Source organism: Hyaena hyaena, unplaced genomic scaffold (assembly GCF_003009895.1).
Source record: "Hyaena hyaena isolate Hyena2069 unplaced genomic scaffold, ASM300989v1 scaffold_453, whole genome shotgun sequence".
In the NCBI taxonomy this organism is placed as follows: Eukaryota; Metazoa; Chordata; class Mammalia; order Carnivora; family Hyaenidae; genus Hyaena; species Hyaena hyaena.
Window position 1 is genome coordinate 1,412,602 of NW_024081083.1, and position 20,752 is coordinate 1,433,353.

At 36.0% G+C, this 20,752-nt stretch overlaps 1 protein-coding gene across 2 annotated transcripts in view; it reads right to left on the reverse strand.

Annotated features, from left to right (window-relative positions):
- SNX2 (sorting nexin 2) overlaps positions 1-20,752 on the reverse strand; it is a 55,505-nt gene that overhangs the window by 3,527 nt on the left and 31,226 nt on the right. For both annotated transcript variants that reach the window (XM_039253422.1, XM_039253423.1), the window contains exons 7-11: positions 17,892-17,970; positions 9,976-10,051; positions 8,769-8,882; positions 8,418-8,511; positions 6,834-7,039 (exon numbers count right to left, since the gene is read on the reverse strand). In XM_039253422.1, coding sequence (XP_039109353.1) covers positions 6,834-7,039; positions 8,418-8,511; positions 8,769-8,882; positions 9,976-10,051; positions 17,892-17,970 — 569 coding nt within the window. The remainder of the gene's footprint in view (positions 1-6,833; positions 7,040-8,417; positions 8,512-8,768; positions 8,883-9,975; positions 10,052-17,891; positions 17,971-20,752) is intronic.

Here is a 20,752-nt window from a genome sequence, read left to right on the forward strand (position 1 = left end):
CTTTCTTTAAAAGCAAAAACAAGTCCCTGTGATTAGATGAAACAGAAGAGCTCTGAGTAAATAAATAGAAACTACATACAGTGATGCATTTCACTAGCCATTCAGGTTTTAAATTTGGCTTGTAATAAGTTTCTAACAGACTTTTCTGAGGAAAGATTTCTTTAATGGAAAAAGGCTGGTATCATATCTACCCTGTAAGTTTTCCTACTAAAAAATATCAAAAGCAGGGGTGCCTGGGTGGCTTAGTCGGTTAAGCGTCCGACTTTTGCTTAGGTCATGATCTCGCGGTTCGTGGGTTCAAGCCCCGCGTCGGGCTCTGTGCTGACTGCCAGCTCAGAGCCTGGAGCCTGTTTCAGTCTGTGACTCCCTCTCTCTCTGACCCTCCCCTGCTCACGCTGTCTCTCTCTCTCCTAGAAATAAATAAAAATATTTTTTAAAAAATATCAAAAGCAGATATAAGTGTTGGAAATAGGCCTGAAATTGAAAAAAAAAAATGAGAAATTGAGAAAAAATAAAATAAAAAAAAATGTTCCATACGACAACAGGAAGTAAAAATGTGGAAAAGATGACCCACAGCAAATAAAGGCAAAGCAATTAAAAAGTAAAGGTATAACAACAACAACAAAAGAGACAGTCCTCCACAAGATGAACAGGGAAAATCAATGTGTGTGATACACAAGCACACACACACACACATCAGGCAGGCAGGACCAAATGAAAACCAGACCAAGAGATGGTAACAGACCAAGTCAACCAATCTGCTATTCTATCAAGGAGTTTGGCAAAGTAAGAGCAAGTGGATGGAAGAAAGAAATATGAACATCAGAGAGTAATTAGAATCTCATGAAAACACATGAAGGATAGGATGGACAGGATGGGAGACTGTAATAATAAATCCTTCTCTCATTTGATGTTGGGGATGCATTTGTATTACTTTAGAACTAACTGAACAGATGAAGCCAGTGTTAATACACTGGGTGAACCAGAAAGCACTAAACCAGAGTTATTTTCATTATCCCCAATAAAGAACTTTTTGGATCAAGAAATAGTAAATAAATCCATGTCCGTATAGGGACTTGCTGAAGAGAAAAGTATAGAGATAATCCATCATAAAAACATAGGATCTGGAACAAATCAAATTTGGATTCAAATACTAGCTTGGTCACTGTATGATCCTGGGTAAATTAATTTCCATAAGCCATAGATTCCCCAGATATAGAAGGAAGAAAAAGAGATCTATGTTAGTGGACTGGAAATAAAATGAAATCTAGGTAGCACAGTGACTTAACCGAGCAGATATTTAAGAATTAGCAGGTACTATTACAGATTACTTCTAAAAACCACATACAAACAAATTAGAACTCCTAGATTTATACTAAAAGTACAAATAATAACAACATAGTAACATGGGAAAAAACCATAGTTGGACTGCATTTATATCACCACGTATTTCAAAAATGTGGGCAACAGCATTAAAAAAAAAACCCTCCAAATTAACTAAAAACCAAAGTGTTTTTTCCCCAAATACCCTGCATGTTTCAAATTAACCAGGACAAAAGATATCCTAAGGAAACTGATAAGTCAAAGCATCTTATTTCAGGTATTTAAATCTACTTTGTTCGGTTTAAAAAAAATTTTTTTTTAACACATATTTATTTTTGAGAGAGCATGAGCAGGGGAGGGGCAGAAAAAGGAGGAGACAGAGAATCCAAACAGGCTCCAGGCTCTGGCTGTCAGCACAGAGCCCAACTCAGGGCTTGAATCCATGAACTGTGAGATCGTGACCTGATCTGAAGGATGCTCAATCAACTGAGCCACCCAGGTGCCACCACTTTACTTTTTGTCATCTCACATAATTTCTCTTTTTATATTACTGAGTAAATCTTACTGTCTCCTTTGCTTTAAATTTTTTTTTCATGTTTAATTTTTGAGAGAGAGAGAGCACACAAGTGGGGCAGGGGCAGAGATAGGCTCTGAATGTGGGGCTCAAACCTGCGAACCTGAGCGTTAAGTCGGATGCTCAACTGACTAAGCCACTCAGGTATCTCATCTGCTTTTCTTATAATTAAAAGACATTGTCCTTAAGACACTATTTTATTTTAAATGTTTATTTGCGAGAGAGCACGCATGTGCACACACAAGAGGGGGGAGGGGCAGAGAGAGAGAGAGAGAGAGAGAGAGAAAGAGAAAGAGAGAGAAAGCCCAAGCAGGCCCTGTGCTATCAGCGTGGAGCTCACCCAGGGCTTGACACCAGAACTGTAAGATAATGACCTGAAACAAAATCAAGAGTCAGGCACTCAACCAAGTGAGCTACCCAGGTATCTCAAGGCATTTATTATAACTTAATTTTGCTTCAGCCAAATTGGGTGAAAAACAATAAAAATAATATGTTTACCATAAGGAGATACAGGAAGCCACCATTTAAAACAAACAATACTTGCCCTTTACTCACCCCCTACACATAACACCGAAACTTAAGCTTTTATTTCTAGTCTTTAGCGCAAGAGGGCCACATCAGCTCCTCATTTATAAACTCCTCTATTTAGTAACAATTTGATCGTTAAAATATGTATGAATACATGGCAAAAGCTAAACAAAATGCCCTTCAATTTCAACACTTGCTTAAGTTCTCAATATATATAAACTGGCGAGATAGTAATTTAAACTAAATTAATCCCTGCCCAATTTATTATCTCCTAAGACTCCAGAACCATCATGTTTATTGTGGCACAGATATAGCTCTAAAATATAGTTAAAACTATTGAAGCAGGTTTATAATCAGAAAGAAAAAATTAATCTCAGCTCTACAGAGCAATAACTTTTCATTTGTCTTCCTACCCTTATAATCGAAAAAGAAAAAAGGGACCAAAACCACACTTGATATTCTAGAAATGCTACCTTAAAAATCATTTAGGGGCGCCTGGGTGGCTCAGTTGAGCATCCAACTTCAGCTCAGGTTATGATCTCACAGCTCAAGAGTTCAAGCCCCGCGTTAGGCTCTATGCTGACAGCCCAGAGCCTGGAGCCTGGTTCAGATTCTGTCTCTGTCTCTATCTCTCTGCCCCTTCCCGCTCATGCATTGTCTGTCTGTCTCTCTAATATAAATAAAGAATAAAAAAGTAAGAAAATATCAATTAGATTACAACTTAATGCTTGTCCTGGATGTCTAGAAGCTAGTCTGCCCCGGGAGAACCAGCTTCTCCTGGGAGACAGATGACACTTATGATCCACTCTGGACCTCCACCCCTCTGCCAATTTATGTTATACATCTGTGTGCAAATGGGTCTAGGTCAGACAAGACCACAGTTGTGGAACACTTTTCCTAGCCTACCATGACACTACAATTTTAATTTTAATTTTTGAAATTAAAATTTTTTTAGTTTTATGCTTCATGCCCAGCACAGGGCTTAAACTCATGACCCTGAGATCAAGACCTGAGCTGACATCAAGAGTCAGATGCTCAACTGACGAAGCCACCCATGCACTCCTAGTTTTAATTTTATTTAATATCACATCCTAATTCAGTGATTCTGAAAGTATGCCTCTCAGCTTCCTGGAGTCCTCAAAGGATGCTGATTACTCACAGCCACAAAATGAAGCTTTTCAACTCTTTAGGGAACCCATCTAGTGGGTTTAAAAGGTATTTATATAGTTTATAAGTTGACATTCTCTATGAGGATTCTTCATGAAGAATTCTAGTGCAAAGCATACTGAAAGCCACATCTTCACTGACCCTACTTCAGGGGTTCACAGGCAGCCAATACATGAGAATGCATGCAACAAGTCCAATGCTTAACATGTGTTAGGTAAGAGTACTGGCCAAACTGTGGAGTCCTACAGGTGAGAGGCCATGCCCTGTGCAAAGGGGAAAGCAGGAGTTTCCTGGATACATGACCAGGCTTAGGTAATACTGGAGATGGATGGGCTTAGTTCCTTCCCCACTTTGGCTCTATACTCTAATTCTCCAAGTACTTTTAGCTTCAAAATTATCATCAGAAAAGTATTTTCAATATGGATGAAAACAAAGGGCTGGTAGTATTAAATAGCTATTAGAAATACAGAAAACAAAAAACAGAATAAAATGGCACAGGACATGAAGAGTTCACATATATACAAAAAGACATGGAAATGGCTTAACATTTGTCATGAGGCCTAAATTCATAGTGACTAAAGAAATGAAAACTTATACCAAAAAACACCTTCATTCTGGGGGAGGGAGAAGGAACTCATAACATGATGGGAGTAGAAGAAGTATAATCTCTTAGGACAGTGATAGGAGAATATTTACTGAAATTTAAAATTCACATACCCTTTGGCCAAGCAACTCTATCTACTTCTAGGAAGTTTATGCCCAAAGAGTAATTTTCAAAAAACTTGATATTTACAACTAGACTGAGGCTATCTAATAGACTACAAAGCAAACCTTAAAAGGAATGTAACATAACTACAGAGGCTAACATGAACCCTTGTCCAAAATGGAGGGGGTGAAAAAAGCAGGCAAGGAACAGTGCATATAGTATGCTCCTTCTGCAAGAACGAAGAGATGTAGGGAGGAATGAAGAAAGACAAGAAGAGAAAGGAAGGAGGGAAAAAAAAAGAAAATTAGCATCATACACACACATAGCTAATTCTGTAAAGACATATAAGAATGTAACAGCATTTGAGGAACGAGACTAGTGGCAATGGGTAGAGAAGAACATGACCTTTTTTTAAAAAAAAATTTTTTTATTATTTATTTTTGAGAGAGCGAGTGAGTGAGTGAGCGAGCAGGAGAGGAGCAGAGAGAGGAGACACAGAATCCAAAGTAGTCTCCAGTAGAGCTCCAGGCTCCAGGCTATGAGCACAGAGCCCGACACAGGGCTTGAACCCAGGAACTACGAGATCATGACGTGAACCAAGCCAAAGTCGGACGCTTAACTGACAGAGCCACCCAGGCATTCCTGAACTTGACCTTTTTGGGTTGTTAGATTTATTACGTCCATGGAACATGTTTTCAAATACAAATAAATCAGTTTAAAACAAAAACCAAACCAAACATAAAGACCAGAAAATTCCCTCTCAATCTATTCCATAATTTCTCAACTCTTTGGTGAAGCTGACCTGGGCTGGGTTTCAACAGAAAACACAAAGCCAATGTGAAAGAGCTTAATTTACTTCAAGATATAACTTAAGCATAGCTCTTTAACTTTCTTTTAGTCAATGAATCAGTAATTCAGTTCTTCTCAAAGTCTGTTTCATTTACGTAAAATGATATTAAGTGGAAAAGAACTCCTGTTCTTATGAATTTATAAATCTCGGGATTAAATAAAATTAAGTGTTTTATTTTATTTTTTACTCCTAGACAGTTATGAGCATTTTAATGCTCTCTCAATCTGTAAGACAGGGAACTGTACACATTATCTCCCAAACTCCATTGATTGTGGTATATCTTTTGGTGTCAATGTTATCCGGCAAAACATGAACTTAAATGAATTTCAGAGAATGTACAAATACAGCAGGAAACTGAGGCTGCACAGGGCCAGCCCAGGTGAGGGCTCAGGGAGTGAACTCCTGGGTGAGCGCTTCTCAGCAGGCACTCCTTCTTACAGACCCTACCCGGCTTCCCTTTTTGGATCCACAGGTATTCTGAAAGGTGCTCTACTTTTTTACAGCAGCCCTCATGCTAGTGCGAGTTCTGGAACGAGGTGAGAATGGATGGAGAAAAACAGGAACCATTATGTCTGAAATGGATTTCTGCATATCACAAGGTGCCCATATACAATTAAGTATAATCTAATAACTATTACCCATATTAATTTAAATAACTGAAAAGCAAAATTAACCACCAGGAATATAAAGACTAATGCCCAAGAGTCAATACAAACAAAACTATTAATGTTACCAATCCCAAGATAGCACCATTCTTTAGAGCTAAGAACTCTCTGGCAATGATTGTCACCATTAGCTTGAGAAGAGGATCATAAATAAATATGCAGTGTATCAATGTTCTGACGATATATTAATACTAAAATGATCACAGACTTTAACTGAAAAAATGTTGCATAAGAAAGCAAGGAACAAGGTCTCATTAACTTTGTCTGAATTCAAAGTAAAAGATAAATTCCTAGTTCCTCAACACTATGACAATTATATGCTCATATAAATAATCAAATGACACCGTAAGGTCTTAAATACCTTTTGAAACAGAGGATAGATGATTTCACTTTGATTTAACTACTGTAAAAAACTAATTTTCATTAGTTGACTCGATTACTTTCCCAACTATTCAGAAACTTCACTGTTCATCCTTAAACATTGCCACAAGATAACACACTTTATTATCTAATCTAGTCCCATGTCAGCTATAAATATGTAGTGACTACACATTTCAATGTATGCAAAGAATGTTTGCTTCTAGTTCAAGATGAATGCTGAAAGCCACCACTGAATATATTTATGCCACAATCCGCTCTGGTTTTGTTCTGCTTCCTGTTATACCTTTACTAATGATAACAGAGTCCGTGGCTAGTTTTAGTTCAAGCTAGAATGAACAAATAAATGCTATCAGCTAGTTGCAAGCTTGTGTATGTAAGTATGTAAGTAAATGTGTACTGGGGCTTTACCTTATTTCGCATTTCTTACACCTCTTAAAAACATCAGGTTTATCTACCATATTGTCCAAGTCATAGTGGGAGAAAATATTGGGCTACAAATCATCACCTTGAAGTCAAGATGTCCTGGCAGAATACAGAACTTGCACACTTAAATCCATGCTGAATAGATAACCAAATTCTTCTTAAAAGCAAACCACTGAAGTGAGAAAAATTCAAGGAAGATCGCAAAATAAGGCTTACTTTCACTGCAGCAATAAGACGAATGTAGTCACTAAGTAGTTCTGAAAACATATAAAAGTCAGCAAACGCTTGTTCTTGATGTAACTGGTCTATCTTCTCCTCCACCTCTGCAAGCTGAGACAAAGCTCTAGATAAAGCAGTGTGGTCCTCAGAATTACCTAACATGGCAGCACTTTTAGCAAAGGCAGCTGTGTTGGCTGAAAGTTCTGAAATAAACAAGTATTCACTTTTACCGTTCACTAGTAAAGTTTTTAAATAATGCATTGATTTTTCTACTTTCTAAAATTTTATCTATTCACTTATTGCTCAAATAATTATTTTAGAATAATTAACGTAAAACAACCAGTCATTAAAATGCCTTTGGCATAAACGCCAAATGCTCAGAGCCCTATGGAAAATTACAAGAACGTTAAAGAAAAATTAAGAAGAACCACTAGCTATATTCCCAAGGGGTGAACTATGTTTAATAATATAATAATCTGCCTCCCCCTTCATCCTATAGTGCTGACTGTTTTGTGTATTCCTATAAAAGATAAAAAATATTTTTTACATCTGGAAAGCACTGGAAGCACTTAAATTGGTTGATACTACATTTTTTGAAATGAAACTTCCTTTGAATTTACACATTTATTTGAAATTGAAAAGGTTTCTATTTTTTAATGAAAATACTTAGGTAACTGGAAAAATATCAAGGTAAAACTGCAGAGAACTGTATAATTCATAGAAATCTAATTTTTTCTTTGTATACAATGCTTGAACAATGCTTACTAGAAATACTAAGAATCTCTAAAAAGATTTCTGAACATAATCATTTCAGACACAGATGTTTATAGGGTTATATGATGCCAAAACCTAATAATACACTGTCCAGAAATTGCTCTACATTACATAATATTCTCTAAAAGAACCATAAAGTCATTCTCTACGAGATGCAGTACAAATGGCAAAAGCTATTATAAACTACTTTCAATAAAAGTGTACTGATAGATTTCTGTAGTTATTTTACTAAAATGGATTACTGCTAGTGGTACACACCAAATTACTTAGAATTTTAGAAAGCTAACATTAAAATCCTCATATTCTTAAAAAACAACAAAACCTTCACCATGGAGTTAAAACACACAATTCAAATTTTTTAAATCAATTTTTAACAGCCCATCCCCCAGATGTTTTAAATTTGATTGTTCAAAAAAGGAAGGAAATAATCCATATTTTTCTAGGAAATGCAGGCACAGAGAAATTTTTTAAAGACAAATTTCAAATATTAATTTTTAACCTGATATTTTTTATTGTATCAGTTACTATAATAAGGCATCTTCACTCATTAAACTATAAGAATGTTTAAGAAAGTATTAATCAAATGAACAATAGCTTTAATCCAAACTTTAAAATATACTTTTATAAGCTCAGGATTTTTACACTTCTAAACTAAGGTTAAAATAGAACAAAAAAATATTAACAAGGTTGAAATACAAAACACTCTCTTAAACTATTGTTCTCTCTTCTATAGGAACTCCAGAATGTGCATTCTAATAAAATGTAAATAAAATATTTGAATTCACATCAATAATGAGGCAAACAAACCTTTTCTATGACAGACCAAGGCTTCAACACTAGCATGAAGTTTCCTAAGTTGCTGATCCAGATTTTCAAATTGCTGCTGCTTTTCTTCAAACCACTGAGAAAAAAATGAAAAATGGAGCTAATTTAGCAAGAACAAACCACTGTAAATTAGGTTACCAATAGCAAGCCACACTCCTAGTTTTAGAGCAACAAATTAACCGTGTATATATAACCATGGTAGTCAAGTGATGTGACTGAGGACTGAACTCAATAAGCAAATTAATATCCTATTTTCTACTTGTACAGCTTTAAAATGCAATTGTTGGGCTCATTAATTCATCTCATTATTCAAGTCGAAAAATCAGCTCTTACTGCATCCGATTCATTCATCTTGATTGTCATTTTGTTGACAGCGTCGGCAGCCTTGTTCACCATCCTCAATATTCCTGCTCCGCTCAGAGCCTGGGTGTTAACTGCTCTAGGCAGCTGGAATTGAATGACAAATAAGGGCAAACAAACCGGTTAAAAGCCTGGAGGTTTAACTGGGCACAAAAGGGACTGCACACCCCCTCCAAAAAAAAGAAAAAAAGAAAAGAAAAAAAGGAGGCTGTATTTTCTTCACTCTCATACATTTCAATAGTGAGACCTAATTTCTCAAATACACTACTTGTACACTCTCAAAGGAAAACTTAAAAAATAGACTTTCCATTTGATTTTCTTCTGCACGTTTACATTTAGATGGAACAACACTCTGTTTGTCAAAATATATTAAGAAATTGTCAAGTACCTTAACACTGGCCACCTGTTTGCTTGCAGAAATAAACTTGTTTATAAGGAAGGAAGAAGAAAGTCTCGAGAAAAATCTCCTTATGCTCAGTTAGGATTGTGGGATTCTAAATTTTTTAAAAATTCTAGGATTCTAGTAAATTTTTTAAAAATCTCAAATAATAATTATTACTCTAAACTGTTACAAGTCCCAAATGTATTAAACATCTCAAATGAAAGGAGCAGCACTGGTTATAACTTAAGCTCTTTTAAGTCAACTTTGCATTTCAGAACCTTGGTAAGAATAGTAGAATGCTGACATAAAAGTACATTTAACTGTCTCTAAAAGGAGGCCCCCCAAAACTGATTTCAACACAATGCCTAAGTAACAATTTAGGGCATTCAGAATTGGAATGTTTAGAGATCATTCTAATCTGATTTTAAAATTTTGAAAAAGAAAGTAGTCATCCCACAGTTACCAAAGCAGAAAAGCTATTTTACTAGCAATTTAAATTATTAAAACAGTAAGCTCAAGGCTCACGGTCATGAGAGTGAGCCCCATGTCATCAGCTCTGCACTCAGTGCGGAGCCTGCTTAAGATTCTCTCTCTCTCCCTCTCCCTCTGCCTCTCACCCATGAATGCACTTTCTCGCAATAAACAAACACTAAACCAAAAAAAAAAATAATAATAATTTTATTCCATCCAATAATCCCACTATTTACCAAACATCTATTTTTATAAAAATTATTAAAATGAGAAACAAAAATAATAAGAATGCTCATATCATACAAAAATTTAAAGTAGAAATCATACCTCTGAACTTTCCAGGAACTGCCTTAAGTCAGGATCCTGTAGTAAAGTTGGATGCTTTACTGTTCTTTGAAGATACCTTGATTAAAGAATAAAATTTCTCTTTTATTTACAAGTAGCGCCTTATTTTAATTATTATTTCAACAGAGGCATAAAAATTTTAAAAATTAGGTAAAACAATGTCCTTGGTCTGCCTCCTAGAATATCAGTCTTCTTTTACTCTTGTTTAGACTCTTACAGAAATTTAGTGATTAAAAAGCTTTTTATCTTTTGAAAATTCAACATATACAGGAGCACCTGGGTGGCTCAGTTGGTTAAGCATCCGACTTCAGCTCAGGTCATGATCTCACGGTTCGTGGGTTCGAGCCCTGCATCGAGCTCTGTGCTGACAGCTAGCTCAGAGCCTGGAGCCTGTCTTCAGATTCTGGGTCTCCCTCTCTGACCCTCCCCTGCTCATTCTCTCTCTCTCTCTCTCTCTCTCTGTCTCAAAAAAAAAAACCAACACTTTAAAAAAAAAGAAAATTCAGCATATACAAAAAGAGATAGCAGGTGGTGGAGGTGGGGTATACAGGAGAAGTTAAACAATTTACTAAGCTTCTCACTGCAAAGTATTAGAGTTGTAAAAAGGTATATGAGTTTGTTGAATAATTTTATTTTTGGGTGGAGTGACCATGGTCCCATCTATTAATTCCGAGTCCTAACACAGTATCTCTATATATATTCCACCAACTCTTTTTTTTATTATTGCTGTGATCACCAAAAAAGAGAAACACCTACCAGATTTTTTGTTTGTCAGCAGATCTAAATTATCAAATCAGCTTTTGATTCATGTTTTTCTTATATGACACAACATAAAATAAAAATGAAAAGTAAAGAGAAACACCCTTGCTAAATCACTATTAGCCCAACTCTAGTCATTTTTTCCTTTACAAGAAAATAGAAAAGCCCAAATTTCCGTCATCCATAATAAATTAACATTCTTTCATAAAAAGAAAAAAGTCCACTATTTAATGATTCTTGATTACTTATCTAATCTCATGTTCTGCAAAATTCTTTCCTTAATGATTACACGTCGTACTATTTCAATTACAGTATTTATCCTCACAGTTAATATGTTTATTCTAAATCTACAAAATAAAGGCAATCACTAATTTTCTTCTATCTCACTATAAGATTATAAAACATGCCTCAAGTTTCTAAAACTCAATGGTAACCTTCTATGAAGTCAAATTCTACATGATTGTTAAAATGACAGTTTTATCATGGCGGAAATGTTAACTTCTGTTTTTATAAATTTAAATAAATTAAAATTCAAGTCATTAGCCCACATAAGAAAACACTGTAACAGAAATAGAGCATTTATCAGGTATGTGCAAAACAATCTACACTGTGGCTTAAAAAATTTACTACCAATATTGTCAAGCTAGAAACGAGATGCAACAGGAATGCTAATTCTGTTAAAGAAATGCTGGTATACTCCCACGGGGATTTTACTTACGATCTGAATACTCAAGTTCTCCACTACTATTAGGTCGTTTGGTTGTTTGTACCGCTTAAAGCAGTTTGCATAGGCTATTCACAGGAGTGCACACAAGTGGCAAACAGCAAGTATTCAGACATTTGTAAAGGAACAAGCAGGAAGGAAGATGAAACATATCGTACCCAAACTTTGAACATCCTAGGGATTCAAACCGCAGTGTAATTGCCTAGCACTACTCATAGCCTAAAGTGGCTTTCCGTGAGCTCTGTAGAACGCTAGTCTCTCTCAGTATTCCAGGGAAAAGAGTGGTTCTATAATCAAGAAAGTCTGAAATATATTACATACATAGCCCTCTCTTGGAGTCATAAGTAAGAGCAGCGTGTGAAGCACTGTAGGAAAAAACTCCGTCTAACTTTGCTAAACCCTACAGTAACAGAATTTATTGTCTAGATTTTCCTTTTTTCACCCTACCATAACTAGCATTCTGAGACATCATCTTGGAAAGGGGTATTCTAGACAGAAAACCTCACTTCTTAAGCTTAGGTTACACAGAAGTAAATAGCAGTTAACCATTTCTTTAGAAGTATTAAGATTACATAAAATTAAAATTAAGAACAGACACAGAAGACAGATTTTTTGTGCCAGAGATAATTACCTTTTAATGTTTTTCCTAAGGGTATATGTATACACACAAACTCAAAGATACTTTGGTTTTCACAAAAATATTACACCATTATACTTGTAAGTTGTGTATCCTTTCTCGCAAAACAGTTGTGGGTACCTTTCTACGTCATTAAATACTATTCTCTAATGTGTTTTTATTTACTACATGGAATTCTATCCTATACATACACCATAATAGAATTATTTTTAATACTACAATCGCTACTTGCTTTCTTAAAGTCGCAAAGGACTATCATATACAATGGAATTTTATTCTTCAAATTGATAGTACATAAAATCTACTCTACTTATCTTAATAGGCACATTTTATTTTTTTTTAAATTTTTATCCTAATGTTTATTTTTTAGAGACAGAGTGCAAGCAGGGGGGGGCAGAGAGAGGGGGAGACACAGAATCCAAAGCAGGCCCCAGGCTCTGAGCTGTTAGTAGGGTCTGAACCCACATACTGAACCATGAGGTGAGATCATGACCTGAGCTGAAGTTGGATACTTAACCAATTGAGCCACCCAGGTGCCCCTCAACAGGCATATTTAAATGACAATTACTAAGGGGGTTGCTTTTTTTAAATTATACAATAAAGGAATGAGTGGATTTGCATTTTTTCTCCTTCACATCAATCTTACTACCATTATAACTTTCACCATTTCTTACAAGCCATGAAACTATATCCTTCATTTTCATAATCCTTATGTTCACATGGATTTGTATTTTTTCATTTTTTAGAAGTTTGTTATTTTAGTCACACTATAGTTGACATACAGTGTGGTATTACTTTCAGGTGTAGTACACAGCGATTCACCAGTTCTATACAGTACTCAGTGCTCATCAAGGTAGGTGCACTCTTAATCCCCATCACCTAGTTCACCCCCTTCCCCCTCCGCCCCTCTGGTAACTAACAGTGTGTTCTCTATCTAAGAGTCTGTTTCTTGGTTTTCCTTACTCTTTCTTTTTCTCCTCTGGTCATTTTGTTTTGTTTCTTAAATTCCACATATGAATAAAATCATACTGTATTTCTTTCTCTCACTTATTTCACTTAGTAATATACTCTCTAGCTCCATCCATGTTGTTGCAAATGACAAGATTTCATTTCCTTTTACGGCTGAGTAATATTCTATTTTATCCATACACTAACACCACATCTTTATCCATTCATCTATCCATTGACACTTGGGCTACTTCCATATTATAAATAATGCTGCAATTAACACAGGGGTGCATATATTCTTCTGAATAAGTGCTTTTGTATTTTCTGGGAAAATACACAATAGTGCAATTCCTGGAATGGAGTAGTTCTATTTTTAACTTTTTGAGGAACCTCCATGCTGTTTTCCAGAGTGGCTGCACCAGTTTGCATTCCCATCAACAGTGTAAACGGGTTCCTTTTTCTCTACATTCTTGCCAACACTTGTTTCCTGATTTTTTGATTTTAGCTAGTCTCACATATGTGAGGTGATATGTCACTGTAGTTTTAATCTGCATTTCCCTGGTGATGAGTGCTATTGAGCATCTTAAGACATATTTCAAATTAATGAATATTTGTAAATATTCACCAATTCAGAATTAAGGTCAGCGTGGTTGGAGATAAATAAAGGACAGATGGAAAACAAAAAGAGGAAAAGAATACAGGGAGAAGACCTAAAAAGAGGCACAGGGAGAAAGGGAAACATTTGAAGGAAGAGAGAAATGGAAGCCACAATGGAAATACTGACAAGTAAGTCTCACACTTAACATGAGACAGTAAGTAGTTCTTCAGATTTGCTCCAAGGAAAGGCTACTGATAAATTTAGAAGAATTACTTAGGGTTTTAAGTTCTGACTGACTGACTTAAAGAAAAAAACAAAATAAAGCAGTTTACACAAAATTGAGAGGGATAAAGTTAAAAATATTTCTCTTGCTTGAAACTCAAACACATGTGCTAACAAATGAAAGAACAGGAGGGCAGAAAGAACCTGGGCTTTGATGCCATTCATTTGTGGATTAACCAAATATTTGTTAAGCATTGACTAACTGCATGTCACTTTCTGTTCTGAACACTCAGAATATGAGAGAAAACTGTATTTTCATAAGAGAAGACTGATCATAAACTATAAATATAATAAACATATAAATTACATAGTATGTAACCTGCTGGCAAAAGCTTGGAAAAAAGAGGCTAGCTAGTACAGTAGAGCAAATGAGATCAAGTGTATAAGGAATGGCTGGGGACAATTCAAAGAGAATTGTCTTAAGGTCAGAATAAAGCCAATGATCAGAACATACTTCACTGGAAAGAGGATACTTGAACATTTAAAATTAAAAGAGGGAAGGGAGGGGCGCCTGGGTGGCTCAGTCGGTTAAGCTTCCGACTTTGGCTCAGGTCATGATCTCACAACTCGTAGGTTCAAGCCCCGCGTCGGGTCCTGTGCTGACAGATCAGAGCCTGGAGCCTGCTTCAGATTCTGTGTCTCCCTCTCTCTCTGATCCTCCCCTGCTCACGCTGTCTCCCTCTCTCTCAAAAATAAATAAAACATTAAAAAAATAATTAAAAAAATAAAAATAATAGAGGGAAGGGAATTAGCCATGCAGACACTTGAGAACAAAAGCTTTCTAGGCAGTGGGAGAGGACAGGGAGAAAACGCCAAGGTTTCTTAAAGTCCAAGGATCTTTGAGAAGCAGCAGAACCATCAGTGTGGCCTAGAGCAGAGCGATCAAGGAGCACAGATCAAGCAGGGAGGAGTGAGCAGGGCACGGCATGTAAGGTTCCCAGGCCATTATAAGGACTATGGCTTTTAGGGAGTGAAACAGAAGCGAGGAAGATGATCTGATTTATATTTTAAGAGGACAGTTCTGACTGCTGCACTAAAAGAGTAGAGGCTCAAGGATGGGAACAGAAACGAATGAGGAGCCTGCTGCAGTTAATTCTAGCATGTGGGCTACTACTGTAATAGTGAGAAATGACTGTATTCCAGATATCAGAAAGTGGCAACAAGATTTTCAGATGAACTGGATAATCCTAAATACTTCTTGATATGAAAACAGAGATTAATTAATCTATACTGTTTATGCCAAGCCAGTAGAGTTTTTAGGTGCTTGGAATAAACACAATCCTGATAAATCTTAAGATAAGAGAAAATGCGTTTAAGTTAAGTAACTTGCCCCAGGTCACACAAATAGTTTATAGTGTGTAACGGAGTACAGGCTTCAACAGAGAAGGGGTTATAACTCCCTATACACAGTATCATGCTACTCTATACTTCTCTTATTTATATCTGCAGAAGTGTATACTTACCTATGAAATAAACTCCATATGCTCTTAAGATAAAATGTGAAGCACTCTCAAGAAAACCAAGAGAGTGATCTTAGGGAAACTCTTACTAGAAGTACTTTCCTCCTTACTTGAGTGAGTGTGGGTGGCCCAGGAGAGTACCTTTCTTAACCACTCCCTTTCTCTTCCTGTATTTTAACACGAGATGTTCATCCTTTCCTTTAAGAGCGACATCTAGATTTTCTGAGTTGAACAAACAAATAAATATGTAAATGTATTACCATAGTACATATGATGAAAATACTTCCCTGGCCCACTAGATTAAACCTGGTTAGGCATCCCACAGATAAGCCTGTTCTAATTTTTAAATTTTAAGAAATGCCACAGAAAACTCCCTTTAGAAAAAGCATTCCAGTTCCTCTGCTTCTATACCTTTATACCTATATTTACTTTAGTCATATTTTTTACTGAAAAATGAACTTTTTCCTATTACATGTTTTTTTTTAATCTTTATTACTGCAAAGTCCACTAAGGTAACACTTAACAAGTAACATTTTTCACTAAAGAAACTATTTTCAAATAACCACTAGATCAAATCTGAATATTTTCTTACAACTCTCCTCAGTGTTTCATACCACATGATGTTATGGTAAGTACTATGCAATGCATTCGAGTTCCAAGACAGGTGAATGAAGAATCAAATTATATGTCCTTGGTACAATAAATCTTCATTAAGCTCCTTATCAAGCATGCCATCTGAAACATTTCAAATTTACTCATAGAAAAATAGGACTTGAAAGGTTTCTCAAAGGGTCATGGTTACACTTTCAGGAAGAACTAAGTGAAATCAAAGCAGAACATTATCTACCTTTACTCTTAAAAACATTCAGTCTGTGACCTCTTTCACAACAGAAACAATTCTAAAGCCTAACCTAAACTTCTTTGGACACAATTTAAATCCTTTTCCTGAGTAAATGCAGTTCTCATGGACACAACCACATCCTTTAAGACCTCCCTAATAATAAGCTGCACATTCCTCAGCTTTGTTACTGTAAGTTGTTCAAACCTGACTGTACTGTGGCATTTTCTTAAAATGGAAACAATTTATTACTAAGGCCCAGAAATAAAGTGACTTAAAAGTAGTTTAAATAATAATAATGTGTACCCTGGAGATAGATATACTATTCCTTATAATCTGTCCTAACTGCCCATCTACTGATTTTAAGCCTAACGAGAAAATAAATAAGCACATTCAATCAAAATGACAAGCAAAAAAAACCCCTATGAAATTAGAAAATTTCTATGTCCAGGTGATTACCAACTTATGTTCTAAAAGTTGGCTTTAAGATAGTTTCAAAATTGTTTTCTTAATTTGCAGCACAGCAGGAAGGAATAAATAAATGTTAAGATTCTGGGAGTGGGTTCCTCCTATATCCACTCCTCTTTTAGTCTGTGACATTGAAGACAAGCCTTCAAAACTAAAGGAAACATGTCAAGTACTATTAAGGTACAGCAAATGTATCAGACTTGAAGCATATAGTCAACTCAATAAATGGCTCATACAACTGTGTGGTCAAGTCAAAATCAATTATACAAAATTAAAGGAGGGCACAGAAACTTAATTTTTCATGGTATCTAGTAATGTTTCTAACCAAGTAATAATTCAATGGAACTACAGTTGGCCAAATTATCCAACAAAGAATGTGAATATGGACAGAACTTACGAAGAGCCTAAATAATACTAAATATTAAAAATCCAAATATTTTTTATCATTCCTTTCTTCCCAGTCACAAGTTTCACGGTATATTTTTACAAGCTTGGCTCTTCCTTATTTCTCATGCTGAGTACAGCTCTGATACATTTTTTTAAAAAAGATTTTATGTTGTTTATTAAAATTTTTTTTAATGTTTATTTTTGAGATAGAGAGAGAGAAAGATACACATGGAGTGGGAACAGGCGAGGGGTAGAGAGAGAGACACACAAAGAATCCGAAGCAGGCTCCAGGCTGTCAGCACAGAGCCCGACGAGGGGTTTGAACTCACGAACTGTGAGATTGTGACTCAAGCCAAAGTCAGACGCTTAACCAAATGAGCCACCCAGGCACCCTAAAAAAGATTTTATTTTTAAGTAATCTCTACACGCAATGTGGAGCTGGAACTACAACACCAAGATCAACATGCTCTACAAACTGAAGTAGTCAGGTACCCCTATGATACATTAATTCTATCCCCAACTAATGCCTTTACATTTCTGCTCATAACACATGATACAAAAATAGGTGTTATGTTAGACATACTACTTGCTAAATTAAAATTAACGAAAACAGAACACAGTATTGTGTTGTTGAAAGAAGTAATTTTCTTAATAAACTTTAAAGCACTCAGTAGAATTATGAAAATGGTACTACGAAAAAAATTACTAAAAAAATAGTTGTGCCATATAACGGAATTAGACTTATATTACTGAAGTAAAAACATGAGAGTAATAAAGCACAGCTGGTCTATAATTACCTTTCAAGAGCTGCTCTCCGCTTTTCTACGAATTCAGTGGACGACGAGTCTTCTTTACCCACTTTGACCTTGGTCATACCTTTGAAAAAACACTCAATGTGAGACTCATGGTAATTTTGTTATTTGAAACAGTTTTTTATAGTCATTTCTGCATGATGTAAAATGTACTTTAAATTTGAACGCTGGGGAAAAAAAAGCTCCTCAATTCATAACCAATACCATACTTTTAAGAAATTAAAACTCATCATATATTAACACCTCATCTTGGTAAGTATGCATAACATGAGACCAGATAAAGCAGACGCTAAGCAGATGCTAAGCTGTGTCTGTAGTTTTCTAAACTCTGGGTTCTTTATCTGATTGTTATACATTACACTCATGGTAAGTAAAAATGTATTTGCATTTCAAAATGTATAAAGACATTCAAATTAGCAAATGAGAGCTCAATAATTTCACTTCTTAGGAGTAATAATTAAGGTTCTTTAGTTTGGGGACTAGAAAAATTAAGCGTAATCCATGAATGTGCTAAACATTTTCCCTGTTGTAGAGTCTAAAAACATCTTATTTATCATAGCTGGTTTTGTAATAGTTGAAACAAAAAACACTTTCATAAAAAATCATGTTAATCATTTCCGTACTGGCAATTTTAATAGTAATGTATCATAATGCATATTTTTCTTTTCTCCCATGTTTTTTTCTTTCAGAATCAATTCTGTAGTAACAAAGTAATGACACAGGCTACAACATGGATGCTAAGTGAAAGGGGCCCCTGGGTGGCTCAGTCAGCTGAGTGTCATGATCCCAGTATTGAGCCCCGCGTCAGGCTCTGTGGTCAGGCTTTGCGCTGAGTACAGAGCCTGCTTCAGGCTAGCTGGCTTGCGCTCTCTCTCTCTCTCTAAAAAAAAAAAAAAAAAAAAGCTAAGTGAAGATGTCTATCACAAAGGCTCATTCATTTCCCTTCATATGAAATGTTCAGACTAGGCACATCTATAGAGAAAGAAAATAAATTATTGACTGCCTAGGGCTGGGGGGTTGGGGAAGTTAAGAGGATAGCAGGAAATGCTAATAAAGATACGACAGGGGGGGCGCCTGGGTGGCTTAGTCGGTTAAGCGTCCGACTTTCGCTTAGGTCATGATCTCGCGGTTCGTGGGTTCGAGCCCCGCGTCGGGCTCTGTGCTGACTGCCAGAGGCTCAGAGCCTGTTTCAGAGTCTGTGTCTCCCTCTCTCTCTGACCCTCCCCTGCTCACGCTGTCTCTCTCTCCTAGAAATAAATAAAAATATTAAAAAAAAAAAAAAAAAAGATACTCAACAGGGCGCCTGAGTGACTCAGTAGGTTAAGGATCAATTTGTGGGTTAGAGCCACGTGGTGGGCTCTCCGTTGCCAGCACAGAGCCCAATTTGGATCCTTTGTCTCCCTCTCTCTCTGTCCCTCCCATGCCCATGTGCACTTTCTCTCCCTAAAATAAACATTAAAAAAAAATTTTTTAAAGACATTCTGAATGTCTAAAACTGAATGTGGTGGTGTGTGCACAACTCTGAATATACTAAAAGCCTTATATACTATAATTAATTATACAACACTTTATTGTTTTTAAGCAAGCTCTACACCCAATGGCGTGCTTGAACTCAAAATCCTAAGATCAAGAGCTGCATACTCTATCAACTGAGCCAGACACCAGAAATTATATACACTTTAAATGGATACACAGCATGTAAACTGTATCTCAATAAAGCTATTAAAAATGGATTATGTAAAACCATGTAATTCTTATTCAGGCTGGTACATCTGGTAAATAAACATATCACTTATGAATGTTTTGCTTAACAGAATTCTTTTTTTCTTTTTCTGGAGCGAAAGCAACACATATTTATTTTACAATTCTGTAGGGTAGCAGTCTAACACATGTCTCACAAGGCCATAATCAAGACATTGGCAAGGCTGGTCCCTTTCTGGATCCATTGCCTTGATTTCTAGCTGGTAGAGGTGGCCCACACTCTTTATTTTTTTTTCAATTTTTTAAAATTTTTTACAAATAGTTTATTGTCAAGTTGATCAGAATTCTTCTTAAATACAAGTTTGAAAAAGAAAACTCAAACACCTCAAATTATCTGCCCTGGATGGACCACTAAAAGTGGGGTGTTAATGACTTAACATATTGTTTCCCTCAAAAAAAAAATCATACCATACTGCTATGAAGTTAAGGATTTTCTGCTCATGCTATTTCCTAGAGGTAACTGTTAGGGGACATTACAGCGAATAAATGCTCACTCTAACCAATTAACTCTTAAAACTTTTCCACCTTGTCGTTCTTTCTAAAAGCTTAGTGAAATAGTGTTTTCAGTTAACTAATCTTACAAACGGGTTAACAACTGTGGGTTAACGAAAAGACTCCTATTCCTTCAGGGGCAGATCTAACTTTTCAGCAAAGAAAACAAATTACAATTCCTTCCCTCCTGCCCCCATGTCCAGTGCTAGTTGAAAACCACTGGCTATATAATTAAGAGGGCCTCCCATGTACCAACAGTTCCTTGGACACCCTATTCATTTTTTAAAATTTTATTTTATTCTTTAAGTTTATTTATTTATTTTGAGACAGAGACAGTGCACATGTGCAAGCAAGTCGGGGAGGGCAGAGAGAGAGGGAGAATCCCAAGCAAGCTCTGTGCTCCTAGCACAGCTCGAACCCACAAACTGCGACATTGTGACTTGAGCAGAACCCGCAAATTGTGAGATCAGGACCTAAACCAAAACCAAGAGTCAGACACTTAACCATCTGAGTTTGTTTTTTTTGTTTTTTTGTTTTTTTTATTTTAAAAAACTGATAGACAATCTGAAAAAAAATGACTGCTTCTCTATTTG